We start from the raw sequence: 25,187 nt of genomic DNA on the forward strand, positions 1-25,187 counted from the left end.
CAAATAATATAAAGCTTCAGTCTGATTGCATGTATAGATTTGTGTATGCCTCAGTAAGGACACAAGATGAGCAACATATTTGCTTGTAAAACATGCATTATGAATTTGCCAGAAGCCATTTCACTGGATCATTTACCCTGTATGATTAGAGAGCCATTTAAAAAGTGTTTGCTGCTCTTTTATTGATTGAGTGTAGAAGAGCTTCAGCAGTCAGCAACTTATTGATCAAGAGGACATCATATTTCTTCCTATAAAATCCCCAAAGTATCAGTAGTTATGACACGGTTAACCACAGCCACCGGATACTTAAACATAATTACAATGATGTACAAAATAATGTGTCATTCTAAGAGGTGTTAAAAGTGTAAATGGATACATTTCTTTTCACAGGAAAACAGATTTGTACAAATTTAACTGTATCACTGTTCACAAATTACACATATTAATGTAGCACAAAATAACACTACTGCTGCAAATTTTTTATTTTAGTTTTTTTTTAATGGACATTTTTATCATAACAAATAGAAATACTTGCCTGTGTTGTATGAATATTTTACATTTGTATTTGAAGTACTACCTTATTGATCATGTTCCCAACAAGGTTTGTTAGGCATTTCTTTGAAATTAATATTTGGAATAACTGATATATACAAATTTAAAAAAAAAACGTTACAGAAGCCATTTTAAATAACACAAGGAACATTTTTGCAATTGTTTTTTAAATTAGTTCATGCAGAGGGGTTAGGCTTTAGGTTATATTGATGTGATTTATTGTTTTTATTACATTATATATAGGTTATACTGTACAAAAAAAATCTAATATAAGATTGCAGATATCTGTAACCAACTGTTTCAGCTTGCACATTGGTAACATGGCCAAAAGACACATAATAATATTTTATTATATTCATAATATTTTTTTCCCATCTGAAAAAGGCCACAATCATCCCAACCTAAAAAACCTTTGGTGACTGTTCGTTTACTTCTTCTTTGTTAAAATGTTGTTGAGTTTACAACTATTTTACAAAGACTTCAAAGTTTATATGCTCCAAAACAGTTATATGAAATAAGTCTAGTTTGCAGTTCTTCAGCAGTATTTCTTCTAAAATATTCTTAGGATAAAAATAGAAATGTCCATTGCACCTAAAGCAGAAACACTGAAAGGGCCTGAAGTCTGCACTCTTTGGTTCCAGCACACAGACCAGTTGTCAGAACTTGCCTCCCCCTCATGTGTGAGTCAGGGTTTGGATTAAAATGATTGTCGGCAAACAGCCAGGTGCCCAGGTCGCCGAGGGTCAACTCTTCCTGATGTGTTAATCAGGATTAAAGGCTGTAGCATGGAACTGACTAGCAGAAACAAAACATTAACCACCCCCCCCCCCCCAACACACACAAACACACACACACACACACACCTCATTTTTAGCTCACACAGAGACACACTCACATGGGGAAGGGCTGTAAAAGCACAAACACTGTCCCCCTAATCCCCTAATTAAGCAGGCCCCTCCTCACAATTTAACCCCGGAGAGCCTCCTGGCCCTTGCACTCAGCAGCGTTTGGTCACCTCCTGCAGAGGAACTCCATTGTTTACCAGTGGATTTATTCTGCAGATAAGGAAACCATCCAAGGCTCTAAAAGCCCCCCAAAAGATAAAGTAGAAAAGAATAAGGGGTGAGTGGGCTTTGAAGAGGGGAGATCACACTCTCTAATCCCAGGATTTTGGGGTCTTCTAGAGTTCAACGTGTAATGTGTATGAATGAAGGGAGGCGGTCTGGCGAATTGGATTGTCTCTCTTTTTGAATTGTCTTTGAGCCAATAAAACTTGGCAAGGTCAAAATGTCATAATGTTTAAGCAAACGTATATCTGAACTAATCAGATATACGTTTGTCCATCAGACTGTACCGGAATAGGAACAAATAGGTGATTATTTACTACTATTTGTACATTTGGGAATACCGTTGCTTCCAATTAGCCTATTAAACTACCATTTTACTTTTTCTGGCTTTGCCAACAAAGATAATTCTTCACATAAGCCTCATAGCAAATCTGTAACCACAATAATAAAACAGTTTTATGGTATTTAACATCCATAATGGCTGATATCATCAACCATGCTGCTTTTAGAAGAGCATATGCTCACTGTGGTGCGCTCTCTCTTACAGGGAATTCTTCTGAAGCGAAGTGGCAAATCCCTCAACAAGGAGTGGAAAAAGAAATATGTCACGCTGTGCGATAATGGCGTCCTCACTTACCACCCCAGTTTACATGTGAGTTTTTAACTCCTTCCCTCCTTCCTTTCTGCTTTTCCTTTTTCAGTGCGTATTATGGTTGTGTTGCTATGCTGTGTCTTCATGTGCTGCTTTGGGACTTTATCAACCTTGTTGGCACATTTATTACTATAATACTGGAATGGATTACAGCTATATGCACAATTTAGAGTGCCTTGCAAAAGTGATCATACCCTTTGATCCTTTTCACAGTTTGTCATTCAGCCACAAACTTCAACGTATTTTATGGGGATTTTATGTGACAGAGCAACACTACTTAGATACATACATAGTAGTGAAGTGCAATGAAAATGCTGCATTGTTTTGAGTATTTGTTTACAAATAAAAATCAGAAAAGTATGACGTGTATATGTATTTAGCTCACTTTACTCTAATACCCTTAAATAAAATCAAATGCAACAAACTGCCTGCAGAGTTCTACTGATTAGTAATTTGACCACCAGGACATGATCGTCTACACAAACTGACAGACTGGGCAAGGATGCCGTTAATCAGGCAAAACACGTTGTGGTGGAAAACTAAAGCTGTATATTACTCTGAATGGACCATCCCCACCTGGGACAGCACACAATGCTGTGGGAATGTTTTTCTTCACCCAAAACAGCAAAACTGGTCAGAGGCAATGCGCAGATGGATGGAGCTGAATCCAGAGCAGTCCTGGAGAAAAATATGTTTTAGGCTCCAGACGACTTGAGACTGGGTTGGAAGTTCACCTTCCAGCGGGACAATTAGCCCAAACATACAGCCAGAGCTACAATGAAATAGCTCAGAACAAAGCATATTCTTATTTTAGAACGGCTCAGTCCAAACCTAAATCTGGTTAAGAGTTTGTGGCAAGAGTCGAAAACTGTCTCTTAAGTTATTTTTACAAAGAAGAACAGGAAATATTTTGGTATCTAAATGTGCAAAGCTGGCAGAGACACACCCCAAAAGACTCCCAGCTGTAGTTGCAGTGAAAGGTGGTTCTATCAATAATTGGCTCAAAGGAGATGAATACAAAGGCATGCTATACCTTTCAAATTTTTATTTGAAATTTTTTGAAAACCATCACTTGCCTTCACGATTTTGCACTACTTTGTGTTCAACATAGATACATAATAGTGCAATACGTAGAAGTTTTGTAATGCGGCATAATGTGGAGATATTCAAAGGATCTGAAGACTTTGGCCAAGGCATTGTATAAAGCAGCTACGTTTGATAACCTGCTGATTTTAAACTTAGCATTAAAAAACAGGGTATGTTTTGCGGTCAGCTTAGCTTTCCCTGTGCTGCCCATCTATGTTACTGGCTAATGGAGACATGCCTCGCCCGGACTCCACGCTGGCTTTTATTTATAATGGTTCTCACTGCATGGCAGCAGAGCCTGACCAGCCTCCCACATCCATCTTTGTCAGAATCCCGCTGGGCCGCTAATACCTCTTAAACACTCGGCTGGCTGGCAGCAGACAGTTTAGGAGCCCTGTGCTGCGTTTAGAGATGATCCCCCCTCCCATCAACCTGTGATTCCTCCAGTCCCGGGATTGAATTGTTTAGACCATTTGTGCCCATCAAAGGAAAGATACAGGCAGCATTTTGCATCTAATGAGACAGCCCAAACTTCAAAAACCAGTCCAGCAGTTAGACGTGAACCGTGTGTGTGGCCTTGTTCCTCTGACAGTGTGTTAGTGGTTTAATTTACAGGCAGTTAAAGCGTAGCAGTGCTGATGTATGTAATTGACTGAACAGGCTATCTCTTGATCATTACAGCTATTACGGGTCATCGGGGCAATCTATGAATCTATGAATCTGTTGACTTACAGGAGAAGGTGAAATAAGGCAGACAGTTACATTAACAGGGGAACAGCTCCAACTCATTCTGAGCAACGGAGCAGAGAAGGAGTAGGAAAAGGGAGAAAGGAGGGAGGCATCCAGAGTGGAAGAGGGGAACCTTTAATTTCGCAGTCAGCCAAGCCATCTACACAATCACCTTCTGTTAATTCTATCTGCTACATCAATTAAATTGTTTGTAGAAACTAATTGAATGTGGCTTAATCACACATCTTAATAGCTTTGCACGCTTCGATCTGGCTGTTAATTCCAGCAATAAAATGAAATGAGAGCGCTCACTGGGTAATTAGCGAGGAGGCTTGGGAAAGAAATGAGTGCTTTATGACACGGTAATAAAGCAGAGAAGCCGTTGGGGGGACAGCAAAGGCCGAGCTCGCCTCTATCTGGGATTTTTTTTCTGCTGAGCCTGATGATTTTCACCTTGGCTTCCCACATTTGGGAAGTAGTCACTTTAAACCAAATCAAATGGGCAAATTGGAAAAAAAGCACGAGACAGTCTGCATTCATTAAGCCCAACATCTTGCTATTTAGAGGAACAGCGTGGGCACAGGTGATGTATAATGGCTTTACAATCATTTTTTTCACCATCACACAGCCTTACTGAAGGGTCTAAGGTGGGTTGTGAATAATGGGGATGGAAACTGAATAGTCTTTTAATTTGTTTTTCTTCCCTAATTCTTGGATTCTTCTAGGTGGTCCACTGTGTGTAATCAGGTATCTCATTGAAGAATATATTTGCTTATTTCTGTCATGTTTTTGTTTTTTTCATGTCCATAGGACTACATGCAGAATGTGCATGGAAAGGAGATTGATTTGCTGAGGACAACTGTGAAGGTGCCAGGGAAGCGACCTCCCAGAGCAGTGACCACTGTGGTGCCCAGTGCTAGTCCCAAAACCAATGGACTAACAAAGGACCGCAGCGCCCTGCAGCTTGGCATAGGAAACACAGGTTAGAGTCCCTGCTGCATTACAAGTCTGCTTGTCAAACCTTTGTATATAACTGAGTTTATTTGGCAGTTAATATCAGAGGCAGTATTTTATATTTTCCAACTTGAATGGATTCATCAGGGGAGAATACAGATTTTAGAGGATTAATTCTGTGGCCTCAGTAAAAAAAAAAAACGATCTGGTGATAAATAAATAAAAAGATAGATAATGGTTTTTGCAAATGTTTCATAGATACATACCTGTGGAAATAAAACACAAGACAGGTGTCTTTCTCCAACTTGCATCACTGGTCAATGATAACAAAAGTAGTATATCATCATGCAAAAATCATGGTTTGGTTTGTTCCTCCATTTTAAAGTAAACTAAAACATAAAAACAGAATAAAGTGCACATTTATAACATGGACTGTACTTGATCAAGTCTGTTCTTTCAGATTCAGGTTGCTTTTGCCATCCTCAGTAAGGGCAGAAACAGATGTTTTAAACAGGTTGTGGACACTTGTAGCATGTAGGTCTGCACAAATGTATCGTTATCACATTATCAATGTTCACAATATGGTGCTTCGACTGCAAAAAGTGTCATTTTTTAGGCAGCCTGCATTCAGACTCTATGCCTGTAATTTATTTTAGTGAGTCTAGTTGTTTAATACAACACACAATGTTTTAAAAAGGCAAAGAGGTGGTAAGGTGATAATGCGATAAAGAAACTACTTCTAGGTTTTTAAAGGCCAAAATAGCAAATATCCAGAAACAACTTTTTTAATAAAACCTTGTTAAGAGGGAAATAGTGAGTTTTATTTTTGCTATGAACTTAAAGAAGCAAGACATTAAAACTTTAAACTTATTTGTTTATTTCACATTCACCAATATTATGGCATATTGAATGTTTTCCCAATATCATGCAGCCCTAGTAGCATGTACGTGCTTTTATAGTTTGCTGGCTAAAATGCTGACCAGTGGGAACAATGTAATAACGTGGCTGCAATGCTTTTATCATGTGTTTAAAAGCAATGTTTTTGACAGCTAAATAAATTGTAAAACAGTATGAAGCACAAACTTTGGACTCAGAACTTCCAGAAATTGGGGACTTGGTGAAAATGTCCAAACATGCGAACCTCTTACATGCCACCAATTTGACTTTTATACTTAGAAAATATTTTTATTTTTAAAAATATTTGTAACCCAAAAATACCATTCAAAGTCACTGTCAGTGATTTGATTAGTTTTGAAAACTATGGAAACCTGGTAGCAGAAACAACACCTTGCTGCATTTCTGTCTTCTTATTTTAGCATTAGAAGCACTTTACCACCTGCTGACTGTGAAAGAAAACATGTTGCTTATCAAAACGACGGTTGCACAAAAGTATTCAAACTTGTTTTCTTTTTTTACGTTTTAAAAATCAGTCCGCCATCCCCGTTTGAAATGCTGGTGGGGCTTTCTGCTCAGTTGGAGTTGTCTTGCAATCATGAGGTCGTGGGTTTGAATCCAACACCCTACCAGACTAGATCCTGAGTTCCTTACTGACCCTGTGTTGTATGAATGTATCCACATTTAAGAGGGTGGATGGGTGAATGCAACCTATAGAGTGCAGTCCGTTTACCATCTTTCATTGTGAAAAGATGGAAGCTCTTCCAGAACCCTCTCACCTTGTGCCAAATGGTCACTTTACTGATTTTGCAATTGTCATTAACTATATTATATGATTATAGTTATGAAGGGTGTTATCCTTAACGTGTATTTATCCATTAAATATGTTAAATACCTATGATAGAGACTGTGCTGTACTGTAGTTGATAAAAAAAATTATAAAAACCTATAATTTGTACTTTGGAACTTGCATTAAATAAGTACGCTGATTCTGCTGACAGATCCCGGACATGCCACACGCTGAAACTTTAAATTACGTGTCAAACTGGTGTTTAGCTGTTCTTAAAAAAACCTTAACAACATGGCATATTAAGGTGGACCTATGATCTCTTTCAGTCGCTGCCTCAAATAAATCACATATACAATCACTAATGGTAATCCAATTAGTGTTTTATTACTGAACTTACTTTATTCTGTGATACATCATAAAAATGGCTCCCAACAGGTTAATTATCTGCATTGATGCAAATTAGCTATAATACCACTATGCTGAAAGATGGCTTAATGACCACATATGACATATCTATTAATTCTCTTGATTACTGAAAAGGGAATTAAAGCATATTTAAGCATTATGCTCATGTTTAAGAAATGAAATCACAAAAAAAGACATCTTTCTTTAGTTATTGTGACACTGACCTGGTCATATGTCATCTTGGTTTGTGCTGAAACACCAGAGTCTGCTGGCTTTCCGTCAAGCGTATAGAAGGGAAAGCAGAGATTGGATGTACAGCTAGAATTAAGAGTAATTAATACTAATTAGGGAAGCGATTCCCGGAGGGAGGTGAGCTCCCTCATCAGTTGTGAAATTGGGAGTGTTTCCATCAGTCAGGGTAAAGCTAACCTGCTGAGGTTTGGTTCAGACCCAAATACAGGTCATTGGGCAAGATCTCACCAGGAAGGTTACGGTTAAACATGAACTAATGCTGCCTCTTCTTGGTGGGTTAATCAGTCAAAAGCAGAAAGATTTAGGAGTTTACAGAGCTCGGACTTTGGATAAAGGTTGTTTAATCCCACAACCTGCTTACCTTGAGCTCTAGATTAAAGAGAATCATGGAAAGCCGGCCGGACAAGGGGATACAGTATCAACTAGGATTTGTCTGCTCACTTTTTTATGTTCTTTTTTTTCAACCCAACTATGTTAATTTCTTTGGAAAGACTATCAATTTCTGCAGCAGGAAACAATGTGAGGGAGATTTGCCTTAATCTCCATTTAGGAAAAGAAAGGTTACAAATCACGTCAGGTCTGTCTCTGTGTGGAGGACCCTCTTCTGATTATGCGATCAGGATTTTGATTTCATTAGACATGCAATTGATGAAGGGAACAAAGGGGTAATTTTTCATTCACAGCGTCTAAATCACAAGCCTTGTCTTTGCCTTTGGTAATTCATTCATGCCTTAGATCTAAAGACCTTTATAATCACTGGAAGAAGAAGGATAGTGACAGAGAGCGGGAGGGGCGGAGTGGATGGCAGAGATGGAAAGATGAAGAGGAAAGGTTGAGAAGACACAGAGTAAATTTGAGAACGCATGCGCCTGCGAGTTTGCTGGAGCGGCCAGGTTTAATTCCTCTGCTGGGTGCTGAGCGGAACCATCTTAAATATGGTCCTCGCTGTTAACACACGTGCTGTCGTGTCACCGGCGACAGATACACTGTATCAAAGTATTAATGGTCCCAGTCAGTTCTAATCAATCTTGTGGGAGAGAGAAAGAGATGCTCACCTCCTGTATTTTAACGTCTCCTGACTCTGCTTCACAGTCTGTCTCTGCTTCATAAAGTGCCTAAACAGACCGCTGCTGAGCAGATTACAGCAGAATAGTTTTTTGTTTTTACATAAAATGTTTCCTTTTACTGTTAAATTAGTAAAGGTATCAGTTAATAATGCATTCTGTTATCATTCAAATTTTTTACATTTAACAGATTCGTTGTTTTAACAGGAGTCAGACGTGCAGTGCAGAAGTGTTAGCTAGGCTTGAAATGAGACACCCAGCTGACAAGACAAAATAATGTCTATATTAGGTTCAGAATAACAAGGCAAGATTTTGAGCAATATTTTGGAGAAAACTGAGGAAACTGTTTGTGTAATTCCCTTTTTTTGCAAATAAACACTTTACAAATCACAAATATGTGTTTTAAAGTGTCAATAAGTAGAGTTGTTTATCTCTAGTCATTGGAGATTTGGCAATGATTTGAAACATAAAAAATATACAAGCAGCAAACTCTAATTTGATATGATACATTTCAGCCCAACCAACTATGATCCATTTTGATTCAGTATGTTTCAATCCAACTAAATACGATATAGTTAAATTCAATGCAACACGATAGAGTAAGTTGAGATTTAAAAGTGATAGAGGCTTCTTTCTTCCTTTGGTAGAACACAATTGCAAGCCCACCTAATGAGAAGTGTTTATTAGTCAACTCTGTCAACAGAACGGGGCAATTCAAGAACTACTTAATTTTGTGTTTAAAGTCAGATCTCAGATCTGGGATTGTTGTGTTGATTGTTTATACCTACAACTTTCACTATGTTTTAAATGTGTGGCAGCCATATTGGATAGCGAACCTGGGGCTGCTTGGCGACCTTCGATGTTCCCAGTCCGAATTCCAACTTCGGGGGTTTGTCTTGTTGTATTTCTGACTGGGAACCTTAAAAGGTGACTTCCAGGGACAAAGAAACTCACTATTAGACATAGGTACCACAGAGTGTCAAATTTAAAGCCCTTACCTCACATCTTGGGCTCATTATAATATATACGTTATCATTTCAACGGGTGAAGTCAGATGCTGAACGTAACCAGGTAGCTCTTTGAAACGTGGTATCCATTTTAATATCATGACATTTGATATTGTGATATTTTGTTCCAAGGAAATGTTGTTAAACCCCTAAGAAGTACTGCTAGGTGTGTACATACCAGTTGTTTGAAACCATTGTTGTTGCTGATTTAGTTGCAACCTGCTTTCTTAATATAAGTAGGTCCCTAGTACCAGAAACACACATAAGGGTTAAAGTAATTTTTTCGTTGGCGCCTTGTTTTTAGTGTTAAATGCATAACTGTGAACACAAATGTTTAAGTGGCTTGTGGTGGGACTAGCTGCCGCAGCAGAATGGGAAGTGGAGGGGGTTGGGGGCATGCGGCCACTGGTCGTGATGATGGCGGTGGATTACACCGCTGCAGATGATGTGTTGCCCAGCCCACATTAGCATGAATGCTTCATTATCTCACTACTTGTACATAATGGCAACAACTCCACGGAGAGGTCAGGCCTCGTCACGGCTCATCAGCCCACTGACGGCCCGGCCTAAAGAGAAATGAGAAGCAAGGCATAGCTGCTCCCCGCTAATCCATCGCCTCCACTTAACACCCCAGCCCCGGATAGCCTGCAGTAGACACTATATGGCTTTTGTTATCTCTTTATATGCATGACAATATAGTCCACAGTGGGATTTTGCACTTTAAAGAGTTCATTAGTGTTTGCAGAAAATGACTCAAATGTGTGCATCATTTGTAAGAACAACTTTGTTGCCATATTATTAACATACAACCTAAAAGTATTTTGGGATTTATTATGCAAACTTATTTTTAGGAAAGTCAAATTTTTTTAAATTCTGCATAATCTTTGAGCTCTGACAAAAAGAGCAAATGATATAAACTGTAACACTGTTATTCTGCTGTCAAAAGCACAAGGATTACATTGATTTCAGCCAGTACATAAAAAATGCTGCCAACTTGCATTTTAAGTCCTATAACTGCAGACCAATATTTTTGTATTGCAGCAATACACTTTACAACGTTTGATAGTGCATTTAATTAGCAGTATCCTAAAAAGCAGCAAGGGTGTACTTAATTTCAAACATACAACTTTTCCATTTTGCATTGATCTTTGACTATTTGTGTGTTTAGAAAAGAAAATATTTTATACGAATTAAAAATAGAATGCGGTCTGTGTTAGGAAATATTAATGTTATTATTAATAGTTGTTACTTTACCAAACTGTTCAGAATTTGAGCCATCAATGTCTGGAATGGCATCAGTATGTTTTTATTACTATATGAAACAAGCTTTGACGGGACACAGTTTCCAATAAGTTTAGTTCATTCATAAAAATTGAATCTAAAGCTTTAGAAAGTAGTACAATATTTATATTTATCACGGCGATAACTGTAACAACTGCTGACATAATCGCGTCAGTATGAAGTCATATCCCTTAGACCTCAGTTTGATCCTGGTCATTGTTGTTGGTGGAAAGTGCACTTCACTCAGACCTGGATGGAGCCCTGTGTGCATGTAGTTCTCGTTTAATGCCCCAAGCTGATTATTTCTGTGCTGTAATTACATTATCCTCCCTTTTATGCAGGAGTGGTCTCTGGGGACTAATGGATACAGCCATGTATAATTCATTAATCATTAGCATCCAATTTGACAATTAGACATGATTGTTGAATTTTAAGTATCAGTCGAAGTTGCTCTGCAGTTATCTAATGGTTTTTGTCTCTTTTTGTTTTAATAAAAAAAGAATCCAACTTTACTTTGCGTTTTTCATTAAAACTTGTGAGTCTTAAATACTGGGCAAATTGCTTAGTTTACAATCAAAAGTAATATATTTCTTTAGCAGGTCTGGCAAGAAATTCATGTTGCTGAAGTTGAAAAAGCCATATTTTTTTATGCATTTTGTGCAAAATAAGGATAAGAACAGGTAAAAAAAAAAGGCTTGTTTTATTTGTTATTCATCCATACTTTTTAAAAACAAAGTTTCAGACTTCTCTTTTTATTCTTCCTATTCGAGTCCTCCCTCTAACCCCCCCTTCCTCTTCCTCTGCTCTGATTTCAGGATGCTAATTTAGTCAGTGCTCCTCAGCATGATTCCCTCGCTCTGTCTCCCATTCTTGCTGCGATTCTGCTCCCTCCCCTCTGGGACCTGAAGATTAATATTCCTGGGCCCAACAAGATAATTACTGATACTAATTAGACATGATTATGTGAATTTGATACACTTATTACTCTAGATAATGAGTAGGACATATTACCCTAACAAGCACCCGTGCCGCTTAGTTTACTTTACACACGAGCCACAGAGTATATTTTCTGTTATCGTCACCTCAATCAAAAACTGATATTGTCTTGCAATTAGTGGATACAAGGGGTTTGATGTGTGATACCTGTAAGATAAGAGGAGCATTGTGGAGGAAAATCTGGGAAGTTTATTGTTTCCCAAAACAAAACCTTGAAAATGTTTACCGTTTTCATTTTCTATCACCTTTAGAAAATTGATTTGTTTTTGCAGTCCAGCTTTGTTGCATGCATGAACTTCAGTCATGCATATTTATTAAACAGAAAATATATTTAGGAAACACTGATTTTCTGTATCAAAATAAATGTGGAATGGTTATTGTATGAAATAGCACAATGCCACGGTCGATCTGAATGCACTAACTGCCTTGATGCACACCAGTGAATTTCTCTGTGTAGTTGGGGTGTGCGGCAGCAACTGTTCACATATTGAGGGAAAGGACCCCACACAGCGCAGCCTTGCCCATGAATTAGTAAAGAGAGCCAGGCGTCTGTGGCTCGCCTGATTGGAAGTTAGGGAGGAAACGCCCGCTGACGCCGGTGGAGATCGATGTGGCAGTCAGAGGGATGAAGCAAGATAATTAGCGTTCAGAGTGTATCTTGTTAATTAAGGGCTAATTAGAGGCAGAGGCGGCGGGAGAAGGGTTCTGTGTGTCTGTGTCTGTGCAAGGGGAGGAGGGGTGGTGGCGTGATAGAAATATGTGTATAAAAAAAAAAAGGTGGCCATGTTGCTACAGTGCAGCTTAAACTACAAAAAACAATTACCAACTGCATAATATCATTTCATTACAGGCTGTTTGAATGTTTCAATTACTTTAGCTAGATTGTTTTCCCTCAAATTAGAAACAAACTAAGAGGACCATTCTGTGTATGTTTTGGTAATAAGGTGTTCTTAGAAAACTGTATCAGAATATTCAAAACATGGACAATTTTTCATTTCTTTTTGCTGGTGATGTTATTTTGTCATTATCTTTATTGAATCAAATGTTAAATGTGTGTTAATGTTTTTGACCACACAAACGAAAACAATGCTCATATTTCACCTTAATATTTTGTATTTTAAAACAAAACCATTTTGACTGTTTTTTAATGAGACGAAACAATTACTGAAGAATTCACAGACCGTGTAGATAGTTTTTGTTTTTACCACAAAACCAAAAAAGATCAGCAAGAACATAGAAAACATATAAATATAAGATATAAATTAGTTATGAACATGAAAGTAACTTTTAAATTAAATTTACCGCACTCTCCGCTTATGTGCGGAGAGTGCGAGTGAAGTGTGGAGTGAAACGGGCACTTTGCTAAGTTTTATTATGCTGGTTTCTGGTGAGAAAATCCAATTAGCAAAACATAGATGGGCCAGTACCAAAGAAATTGGACTCATTTTCTTGCCCTTGTCACTTTCTTTACAGGTGCAACTCACTCCAACAGCAGCATTTCCCTACAGGCGGGCGGGTCGGCATTGGGGGGCAGTAAAGACTGCATGCACCAGCGCTCCTTCTCTGTGTCCAGTGCTGACCAGTGGAATGAAGCCATCAACACCAGTACGAGCAGCGGAGCCCGTAAGCACCCCACATTCCTGTAAAAATTAGATAAATATAACTCCAAAGCATAGAGGTTGACAAGTGATTTTTTCCAAGTCTTTGAGGAGCAACCTCAAGTCATGTCTCAAGTCTCTAATTACATTAGATAAATGCCATATAGTCTGCCTAAAATTATCCTTATCCTTAAGCCTAATCTAAAACAGCAATGTTTAACATCTTTAACATTTAATTCAATCTCTAAGAACTGTTTTTTTTCTTATTTTAAAAATGTATAAATAGAAGTATGCATTTATGTTAAAAGCAAAAACAATTGTAGAAATATGAATAAAACAAACAGGAAGTGCTTTTAATAAACTGGTAGTTTCTTTGTGTTAACAGTGACATGTTGAAAGTAAGTTCACAGTATTTTGTTTTGAAAGCACCCAAATTCATTTAACTCTCGGTTCAGTTTGAGAGTAAGCTGTGTGGTCGTTATTATGTTTCCACAGTTTCCATGAACAGATAATATATCCCACGGCCCACAAACTATCCAAACTATCCAAATCAAACACACCCTTGAACAGAAAAATGTGTGAATCTCAATCAGAGCTGTGGTCTGTCACTTACTTGTTCTGAATGTTTTCTTAATGGTGGCATTTAATAAAAACATGTGAAATTGGAAGGCTTCAGTTAACACAGACATGAAAGAGAAACAATACGTACTCTCTTAAATGTTACCATAACAATCAGTCAATTTTATACTAAGGTTGTGAAAACCTATATTTTGATGTTAAAATAAAAAACAAAATTGTAAGATGCACCTATGTGTCAAAATGCATACAAAGAGAGCCCTTTTAATATCTCCAAGTTGGCTCAAAACTTTGCATAGCAGCATACAGACACTCCCCTCTTCCTCTGTCCAGCTCACTTGAAAGATGTGACAATCATAACAGTGAGCTGTTGCTGCAGATTGAAACTCCCATAACATAGCAAATATGTCTGGAGAAGAGGCTATGTCAACCTCTTTAGTTAAAAGTGTAATGTACAAAAGCGTTTTTTTTTTTTTTTTAGTATTAGTATTGTTTGACAAAGATGAATAGGAAAAGTCAAAGGATGTTGATAAGCCCTTTTGCAATGTGATACAGAGAGGTAGCTACAAAGCCAAGCAGCACAACAAACCTTGCAAAAATTCTGATTTTTGTGAGCATTCCTAAAAGTTCAGTGAAGTTTCCACATCTTCAACAGTCAAGTATGAAACATTCCAGACAACATAAATCACAACACGCTTAGGTCACACCCTCGTAACGAAGGTGCAAGCATTAGCAAACCTAACACAGTGCTGGTGTGAAATAAAGCTGTAGAAGTTGTTAATATCAGCTTTAAGCTTGAAGATATGGTCCACTGAAATTAGAAAGTGACTGAGCCATGTGTACAGTGGTTAGTTGCTATTAAAGTGAAGAACGTTAATGTGTGTTCGGGAGAAAAAAACCTGCTGCGCATTTCATCATTAATAAAAGAATGCTAATTTAACAAGCTAAGTTAATTTTACCTTGAAACAGTTTCATTTGTTGTTTTTTTTTTTGTTTTCTAAAAATGCAGCCTGAACCTCAGTTGAGCAGAAAGTAGTTAGAAACCATGGCAACCTAGCCTGCCAACTTAATTTGATCATCTAATAGAACTGTTGATTGATACGTTTATCTGGACCTGATCCCTGTGAACAATGTGATGGAACCTCGTTTCCAAAAACTTGTTTAACTGTATCCAAGGTTTGTAGGACATCACAGATAGTCTAAAAAATTGTTGCATACAAAAATCTTTCTTTATATATCTTAATTAGCTGCTTACAATTTATTGTTTTTTCACCAATTAGGCCAATAACAATATTGCCATATTGTTAGTGATAATGCTGTTTTTACCTTTTTTTTAAAGAATCCTATGCTTTTATTTTTACCGCAGTAACAACAAAAGTATCAAGTATGTAATGTTTAATCTTGTATCAGTATCGGGTTTGAAATTTTTGTTTCGTGACAATCCTGTTACATTCACTGCAGTAAATCAGAGGGGACATTGTGAATCATTTCCTTACTGCACTCAAGTCTGAGTAGAGTCTCGAGTCTTTAGAGCACAAGTCTAATTGAAGTCTAAAGTCTTTGCTTTTGCGATGTAGGAGCAACTTGATCTAAGTCACAGATTCAAGTTCCCATCTTTGTTGCAAGGCCAAAAATAAAAAAAACAGAAAGGATCTAAAGAGCAGCAGTATAATCGAACTGCCATTTTTCTACCAGTTTTTTTTATGTAGATGAAACAAGGCTAATTTTCATGATTGTGTGATCAGGGCTGTGATCGCTGTGACCTTTTTGGCTGCTGCTCTTTGACAGAAGCAGCTTGCTTGGAGGAGGGGAACAGTGAAGGTTAACTTTCTGCCATCGATGCATCCCGGCTTACTGCCGCCTTGTCAGTGTGCTTGCTTGTAGTAAGATAATATATTCACCATATATGACGCCCCCCCCAACATAACCCATCCTGTCTTTACCTTCCATCTTACTCCCTGTCTCCACATGCCCCCCCCTCCTCTGTTTTTGTCTCCTTTCTTCCGAAGAGGAAAATGAATGCTTTTCGAGAGTACCATTCATCACCAGTTATTTCCCTCTCTTTGTGGTTGGCAGTAAAAAAGCACTTAAATGCACATCAACAGAATAACAGTCATTTCCATGCATGTTTGCACTCTGGTAGTTCTCATTAGCGCGGCAGCGGCTCCCCTCCTCCCCATGGGCTCCCAGGGGCCCCGGCAGTTTAAAGAGCGCACTTTACGAGCGCTGCTGGAGTCCAACTGCATGGCCCTCGTGGTTCCGCAGACAAGCCTGACTATCATTTGGAGCTGCCGAACGATCAATTCTGCCTGGACGCAGGCACTTCCATCACACCCCCCCAACTCCCATCAGCACCATGCCCAAAGCAGAATTACTTAGATTCGTGGGGTCCTCAAATAAATGAGCATGAGTGTGTGTTGGCTGTTTGTACGTGGGCTTTCTTTCACAAAGCGTACTTGTATCTGTGAAAGAAATAAAAACAGCTTCTTGGTTGAATGTTTGCAAATAAAGAAGCCAAACTGCACAATACAAATAGGACTTCCTAAACATTACGCAGTGGAAATAAGTGACAGTGAAATTTTTCTCTTTTCCATATTTATTAAACTGAAAAGCCCCTAACTATTAACATAGCTCATTAACCAGCAGCCAGACTTCTACTAAATCAGATTCACAATTTGCTCCATTATTCTATTTTTCTTCAATTATTTTCAAGCTACTTTTAAGGTAACCACAAATGAGCTTGAATGAGGCAAATGAGCTGAAAACAATAGCGGAAACGTGCCAAATGACAGATTATGGTATAGGAGTAGAAGTGTTGCTGTAATCAGTGGATAGTCAGTAAAGACAGTTCAAGACTTTTATACAATGAGGGGGAAATCTTTGGGGCCTAAAACCATATATGCCCTTTTTTATTTCCAGTTTGGGTTAAGGCAGCTGAGAGCACCTGTAGTGTGAAATGTGACTGACTATCAGAAAACGTGATTGAAATGCAACCCTCTTATCTTTCATCCTAATGCGTCTTCAATAATCAATAGAGGGTGTTCCACTGTGAGAGGGTACTCCTGTTTTGCCATTAGAATTGACTTGAACCAAGCCCAATCACTCCATTATCCTTGGCGAAGGTTGCAGGTTATAACCTAAAATGTGATGCAAAAACAGCAGATTGATGATTCAAAGGAGAATGAATGCATTTTAGCCAGGTAACCATTTCCATATTACTTAAAGAGGACTCTCATTTGTAAACCTACTGATGCAAAAGCAGAGGCAGGGGTTGGAGCATCTCTTGAATATTGAGCACCGCTTTTTTGATTAAATCCTAGCCCAATTTTTTTTATTGCTTCTACTCATAAGCATGCCCATTCTTAATGCGCCGAAAGCTTGTTTAGATGCTGCTCTCTGTCGTATGCCTCAATCTCTCGAGCTTGGATTAAACACTCACCGTTCAGTCATCTGAGCATTGTTATAGGATTGCTGATGACAGTTACTAAAGTTAGGGTCAAGGAGTGGGTAAAGTTATGTTCACCTCAAAAAATTAAAAACTGCTGAAATTATTCTAGAGTGTGGTTGTACAAGATTTTTTTTAATTATAGAATAACCTCAAAGTTGACGTCTATCAGGCATGGGCCAGCATCAGATTCTCACACTGTGATAATTTTGAATAATATACAGTACAGACCAAAAGTTTGGACACACCTTCTCATTCAAAGAATTTTTTTTATTTTCATGACTATGAATATTGTAGCTTCACACTGAAGGCATCAAAACTATGAATTAACACGTGGAATTATATACTGAACAAAAAAGTGTGAAACAACTGAAAATATGTCTTATATTCTAGGTTCTTCAAAGTAGCCACCTTTTGCTTTGATTACTGCTCCGCACACTCTTGGCATTCTGTTGATGAGCTTCAAGAGGTAGTGACCTGAAATGGTTTTCCAACAGTCTTGAACGAGTTCCCAGAGATGCTTAGCACTTGTTGGCCCTTTTGCCCTCACTCTGTGGTCCAGCTCACCCCAAACCATCTCGATTGGGTTCAGGTCCGGTGACTGTGGAGGCCAGGTAATCTGGCGCAGCAGCCCATCACTCTCCTTCTTGGTCAAATAGCCCTTACACAGCCAGGAGGTGTGTTTGGGGTCATTGTCCTGTTGGTTCACTATGCCTTCAATTTTGAATAAATCCCCAACAGTGTCACCAGCAAAGCACCCCCACACCATCACACCTCCTCCTCCATACTTCACGGTGAGTACCATGCATGTAGAGTCCATCCGTTCACCTCGTCTGCGCCACACAAAGACACGGTGGTTGGAACCAAAGATCTCACACTTGTCAGACCAAAGCACAGATTTCCACTGGTCTAATGTCCATTCCTTGTGTTCTTTAGCCCAAACAAGTCTCTTCTTCTTGTTGCCAGTCCTCAGCAGTGGTTTCCTATCAGCTATTTTACCATGAAGACCTGATTCACACAGTCTCCTCTTAACAGTTGTTCTAGAGATGTGTCTGCTGCTAGAACTCTGTGTGGCATTGACCTGTTCTCTAATCTGAGCTGCTGTTAACCTGCGATGTCTGAGGCTTGTGACTCGGATGAACTTATTGTCCACAGCAGAGGTGACTCTTGGTCTTCCTTTCCTGGGGCGGTCCTCATGTGAGCCAGTTTCTTTGTAGCGCTTGATGGTTTTTGCGACTGAACTTGGGGACACTTTCAAAGTTTTCCCAATTGTTCGGACTGACTGACCTTCATTTCTTAAAGTAATGATGGCCACTCGTTTTTCTTTACTTTGCTGCTTTTTTCTTGCCATAATACAAATTCTAACAGTCTATTCAGTAGGACTATCAGCTGTGTACTGTATCCACCTTTTGCACAACACAACTGATGGTCCCAACCCCATTTATAAGGCTTGAAATCCCACTTATTAAACCTGACAGGGCACACCTGTGAAGTGAAAACCATTTCAGGTGACTACCTCTTGAAGCTCATCAACAGAATGCCAAGAGTGTGCGTAAAAATAAATATAAATATAAATATAAATATATGATCGACAGGTCAAAAACCAGAAAAAAACATTTTTTTTCAGCACACCCACCATTTTTTAGGCTATGAATAAATAAACTTAATGGATGTACTTTCATGCATTCTTTTGCATTTAATAATGGGGCAATTTGGGGCATTAGCTTGTAATTCCTTCATTTTATGGTTGATTCAGAACCACTAACTTTATCAAAGAATCCACAGCACACATTGGTTCTTTTGTGTGATTGACATCAGGAAAATTATCTGAATTGCCAAGTAGGAGCTCAGGGATAATCAGTATTGACCAGGAAATGCCTTATTGGTGCATCTCTAAAATGTAAAGAAATATTTCATTTATCGATTTCAGTCAGTATTTTTCACTGGTTTCCCACATTTTTGGATTTAACAACTAAGAAATCAGGAAAAAAGTAGAAGTATAGACTTCCTTAATCACTACTCCACCACTTAATATTATTAGGCAAGACAAGTTTATTTGTATAGCACATTTCAGCAAAAAGACAAATCAAGGAGCTTTACATGATTAAAACATATAAAAAGAAAAGAAAACATAAAGTACTTTGCATTGGCGTAATAAAAGTCAGACAAAAAAGGTTGGAATACAGACTGAAATTAATGTTTCAGTTAAAGTTTAAACTGAACAATCAAAGGCAGCTCTAATCAAATGGGTTTTTAACCTTGATTTAAGCGAACATAGAGTTTTAGTATTTTTGCAGTTTTCTGGAAGATTGTTCCAGATTATTGGGGCACAAGAACTGAATGCTGCTTCTCCATGTTTGGTTCTGGTTCTGAGAATGTAGAGTAGACTAGAGTAGACCTAAGTGGATGGTTGATATGACAGCAAAAAAATCTTTGATGTATTTTGGTGCTTAGCCATTCAGTGATTTATAAAATAGCAAAAGTATTTTAAAATCTATTCTCTGAGCTACAGAAAGCCAGTATAGGGACTTCTACTTTCTTAGTTCTAATGAGGACATGGACAGCAGCGTTCTGGATCAGCTGCTGCTTTCTGATTGGCTTTTTAGGCAGATCTGTGAAGACACAGTTGCAGTAATCAATTAAAGATAAATGCACAAATTAGTTATTCAAGATCCTGCTGGAACATTACTCCTTTCATCCTGGAAAAGGTGATAGAAGGGCCGACTCAGTGATTGTCTGTATGTGCCTCTGAAGGTTCAGGTCCATCACTACACCCAGATTTCAGGCCTGATTTGATTCTTGCTGTTGTAACTAAAGTTGCATGCCGACTCTTGATTGCTCCTCCTTTGGTCCAAAAGTACTCTACTAGAAAGACCAACCCAGTTATCCAGTCGCGCCAGTAATATACCATGACCGACAGTGTCAATTGCTGCACTGAGGTCCAATAATACCAAATGCAGATGTCTTTGAACACCTTGAAAAGGACAGTCTCAGTACTTTGGTGAGCATGGAAACCTGACTGGAAGACGTCAAAGCAGCTAGTCAATGTAAAGAAGGTATTTTACTGTTGAAACTCGGGGTTATAACCTTACTGATAAATGGGTGATTTGAGATTGGCCTGTAATTTTCCAATAACAACTTGTCCAGACTATTCTTTTTCAATGGCGTTTTGATAATTAATAATAAACACCTGACAAAAGCAACAAGTTTCTTATTTTAATCACAAACACTATTACAAGCAAAACGTTCTTAAAGAAAGCTGTACATAAAATATTGAGACAGCAGGAGGAGGAGCCTAGTTGATGTATAGTTTCTCATAAGCTTTTGTAGTTGATTTTGTAGAATTGTGTCATTTTGTTGAAACTGACACTGGACTTAAAATTGATGTCCAGACCACCTTTGTAATGTTTTGAATTTCCTCAGTAAAGAAGTTAGCAAATTCATTGCAGGCCCTGGTCAATAGTCATCACTTTCTGTTTTTTTCCTTCTTTATAAATTTGGTATATAGCCAAAACCAAGGTGACATGCCAACAGAACCATTGATATTTACCAAGATACATGCAGACACATACATACACACCTATACAAACACACACCCCTACTGTTTGTATCCATAACATACACATTCATAAATGCATGTATTTATACATTTGCATATATAGTATATAGTCAATCAATTAATGTCATTCTTATTACTTTAACATATTTTTGAAGTGTTTCATGGCTTTGATCCACAAATGGGAAAGGTTTCTGGTGTTGAAAGCAAGATGTTTTAGCTTTAATTCCCTACTTAAATCCCACTCTTTTACTTTTAGAAAGCTTTCTGGAAAGTAGTTCTCTTTGCCTTTGTATTTAAATTTTTAAAGAATAGTGGATGTGTATGAATAAAAAAAATGATTGTCTTTGACACTCTTGTTTGCAATATAGATAATGTCAACAATAAACATTTGTAAGTATTGCCCCAAATCTCTGCATTATCATTCAAATACGGTAAAATAACTGAGTAGTAAAAAATTAGGAGTGAATTGTGCTCCGGAATGTTTTGTTTACCCAATACTCAAATGTTTCTTTCTTAAACACTGTTTTATATATTTCCAACTTATTATGTCTTAGCACACCAAGAAATGGATTTTCTTGGAATTGCTCAGTGTCCACACCATTTAGCTGAATCTATCATTTTAAATTCTTTTTGCAGTTCATGAACAACATAATAACTTTTCAATTCAGCTCCTTAACGCACAGATTGCCTGTTTCAACAGAGCTTTATTTTATACGTTGGCTTCCTGATGTGAGGGTGATAGCGTGTGGGGCGTTTGATTTCTAAGCCAGGTTGTAATGAAGTTTGACATTTAGTTTGGAGAGAGCAGCAGAGCGGGATCAGGCCTTGATTAGTATGCTCTAATTGAGGATAATAAGGGGGAGGCGGTGATTGTTTCTAATTTTTGCCATTAATTGCAGCCGTTGGCTTTGATTGAGGACAGGCAGGGCTGCTGTGTCAAGGGGCCTGGGGGAATCATGGCAGTCCTTACCTTGAACCTCTTGTATAAAAATGAAATAACTCCCTCCTTCCTTCAACAACCCCTCCCAACACACACACACACACACACACACACACACACACACACACACACACCTCCCCACCGCTGTTCTCTCTCTTTTTATTTTTCTCTCTCTCCCAGTGTGACTCTGAAAAAGGCAGGAAGCTGCTCGCAGTGCTCTCTTTGTCTCAGCCTTCATCCTGAAGCACGTTTAAGCTGTCATCTACATGGTGGGAGTGTAATGCACTGTAATCACAGGTTAGCCTCGTACCTATTCTGCTGCCCAGGTGATTGTAGCTGAGTGGTAAAGAGTCTCCTGATCCCCAGTGCAGCTCATTACCCAGCTTGGTCCTGATCGCCCTTATACACACTAACAGCCAGCTAATAATGCCACTGTGATTTCTAGGCTTTCTCAGTCAGATTAGTTTCAACTTCATAATTCTCATCTTAACAAATTTTATTTAACAGCTAGGCATAGTTTAGGGGTTAAAACCACTTATAGAAAGCTGTTCATATGTATCCATTAGGTTTCAGATGCTTCCCTGTTGCTGCTCAGTTTTGTATTGTTTCCTCTGCACCTCTACCTTTGTGTTACAGATTCAGGAGCAAGTTTCAGGTGCAGAATCAAAAGAACCAGGGTCATTTTCCACTACATTAGGGCCCAGAAATTGATAATTAGAGGTGTTTATGACACGGTTGGGGCCCCCTGAGGGGCATCCCTCCCCTTTAACCTCAAGCGACATTAAACAAATGCTGGGTGTCACTTCAGAGACACGTTGGAGCTCATGTCTTCCACCCGCCATACGGAGCTGTGCTGGCGGGACAGAAGTCAGTATGGAAAGGGAGGAGGAGGGGGTGCGGTATGCACACGGAGGACCCCTGTGCCCCCAGCTGTCTGAGCCAGCTAATGACTTGTCTCAGGGGGGCTGTTGTAAGGGAGCAGGGAAATTGAAACAGACGCCCCAACGAAGGGCTGCTACATGTGTGGCTGCGCGCTGCCATTCAAAGCACCAGAGAGCTCAATGTATGTGCTCCAGCGAAAGCAGCATTTTATTTATTTATTTTTTTTATATGATGGCACATAATCAACATGGTTTTTACCAAAAACAACATTATGTATGCTAAACTATGACTTTTGTGGTTCAAAAAGTAAAAATAAACAATTAAAACCTATATTTTCATTTTTGTTTGTATGTCAGCTTATGAAGATTAATTTCCATGTTGAGCACAGGCATAATGATGTGTCTCAGGTGTTATCCTCTGTATTTGAGCCTCAAACAGTGTCCCCCCAGCCTTCTGAGCTCCCCCGCCTCATGTAAGCATCTTCAGCCCCCTGCTGAGCCCAGCTTACTCCTCCAAGACGGCCTCATCTCCCTAAAGGTAATGACCGAATTAGTCCTAATGTTGTACACTGGCTAATGGCACAGTGGTGGATATTACAGCATGTGCAACTGGCAACAAAAGCAGCAATAATCCCTGAGCCCCTTGTCCTCCTGCACTCCAACCCTGGAGGCTGGGACGGTGCGCAGGGAAATGAATGGAGTTTGCTACACTACAATGAGCTTTTGATGGGAGACAATGGAGGATGCTGCCAGCACCACACAGGGTGGTAAGAAGAGAGCAATATGGGGTGCATCTACCGGCCCTCCCCCCCTCTTCCCCCAGGCCTGTGGTCCCCGCTCTCTCAAATTCTTAATGGTATCTGGAGGGGGAAAGAAGGGAAAGTGATGTCAAATGTCAGGAAATCAGAAAGATGGCAAGCTGACAAGCCACTGCTATCTTCCCATCCCTCCTGTCCCTCTGCCCGACGGTAGCACAGGTTAATATCACATTTACAAAATCACTTACAAGAAACCAAGCCAGCTCTTAGCCCCCTGTCATTCTCAGTCATATAGTGAGCTTTGCCAAAGGCTGATTCAGGTAACCATTCGTTCACAGCCCCATGCATGTCCTTCAAAACATCTAAAATTGAAGTTTCTTTCTGAGCCACTCCCTTGCGTAGTGACATTATTTGTATATTACACATCTGCCTACAAGATTCAGGGAGTTTTAATTTAAGCTCTTTTTAATTCTCAGTGTTAAGAATCCATGCACATCTTTTCCATAGTGTATGTCCAGCCAAGACTTAACCAGCACCCTTATATTCTACTCTTGTACCTTCTCTATAGCTGATGTATATCATAGATCTATTGCCATTTCTGAACACTTTTCTCTCAGACCAGTCAGTCATAAAAATCAGTTAGTTTTCTAATTGTTTAATGCTATAAGTTTGGATGCCGTTACTGAATGAAGAAGCCTCCAAGTTGGGTATTTTCAGTATCAGTAAAGTGCCAAAGAAAGAACAGAGATGTAAGAAGCTATTTAATAGCTGCTCAGTTTAGCTGGTTTGGGCATCTAATCAGGATACCCTTTGTGCACCTCACTTTGGAGGTTTTTTCGGCTTGTCCTACTGTGAAAAGACCCTGGGGTAGAACCAGACCTTAGTGGATGGGCTATATATAACTTCTGGCCTGGGAACGCATTGGGATTCCCCAGAATTTACTGGATGTTGTCACCAGGTGAGAGGAATGTCTGGGTTTTCCTCCTGCACCTGTTTCCCCCACAACCTGATCTGGAATAAGCAGAAAATGATGGATGAATAGTAAAACTCTATTAAACAGCCACTGCGCTCTCTTATGCTTAGCATTAACTAGTCATACACATAATTAAAGACAGAAAGGGTACAACAAGTATATTGGCTGCTATTCTTAGATATTTTGTTGGTATATAGTTCTTAAGAGAAATTGTAGTTGTGCAAAATCAGGATAAAAGCCTTAGAAACACCAAGAAATGAAAATCTTCTACAAAATTCAGATCGATACATCTCTACACTGGACTCTCCTTTGCAGGTTGGTAGGGAGCAAGAAATGTAAGAAGCTGGAGGCATATTTACCGTCTGCATTAAGTTAATTATAGCCATTTTCTCTAAGCCAGTGTTTGAAAAACCTTAAATGTTAAGGATTTTGTGTATGGGATCCGTAGATTTAAACTGTTTAAGAACCATTTTTAGACCATTATGAATGAAATATATGACCAACATATGTTACAAACAATAATTTTAAGCTACTATCATAGCTTTACTCACTCAATAACTAAACTCATTTAGTAACTAAGTACATTTTAGCTTTGAGAAATTACCTAGGCCTATTTTTTGTGTCACATGTAAGTCAGTTGCTTTTGCTCATAGGTTACCTAACCTTAGCGCCTTTTACAAAGTAATGTTTTTGATGGCACTTAAATACACTTCTTCAAGCCAGACCTC

The 25,187-nt window shown here is 38.8% G+C and overlaps 1 protein-coding gene across 1 annotated transcript in view; it reads left to right on the top strand.

Annotated features, from left to right (window-relative positions):
• agap3 (ArfGAP with GTPase domain, ankyrin repeat and PH domain 3) overlaps window positions 1–25,187 on the top strand; it is a 188,696-nt gene that overhangs the window by 124,607 nt on the left and 38,902 nt on the right. The window contains exons 10-12 of the mRNA XM_047367259.1: window positions 2,167–2,271; window positions 4,897–5,068; window positions 13,203–13,352. Coding sequence (XP_047223215.1) covers window positions 2,167–2,271; window positions 4,897–5,068; window positions 13,203–13,352 — 427 coding nt within the window. The remainder of the gene's footprint in view (window positions 1–2,166; window positions 2,272–4,896; window positions 5,069–13,202; window positions 13,353–25,187) is intronic.

Source organism: Girardinichthys multiradiatus, chromosome 6, assembly GCF_021462225.1.
Source record: "Girardinichthys multiradiatus isolate DD_20200921_A chromosome 6, DD_fGirMul_XY1, whole genome shotgun sequence".
In the NCBI taxonomy this organism is placed as follows: Eukaryota; Metazoa; Chordata; class Actinopteri; order Cyprinodontiformes; family Goodeidae; genus Girardinichthys; species Girardinichthys multiradiatus.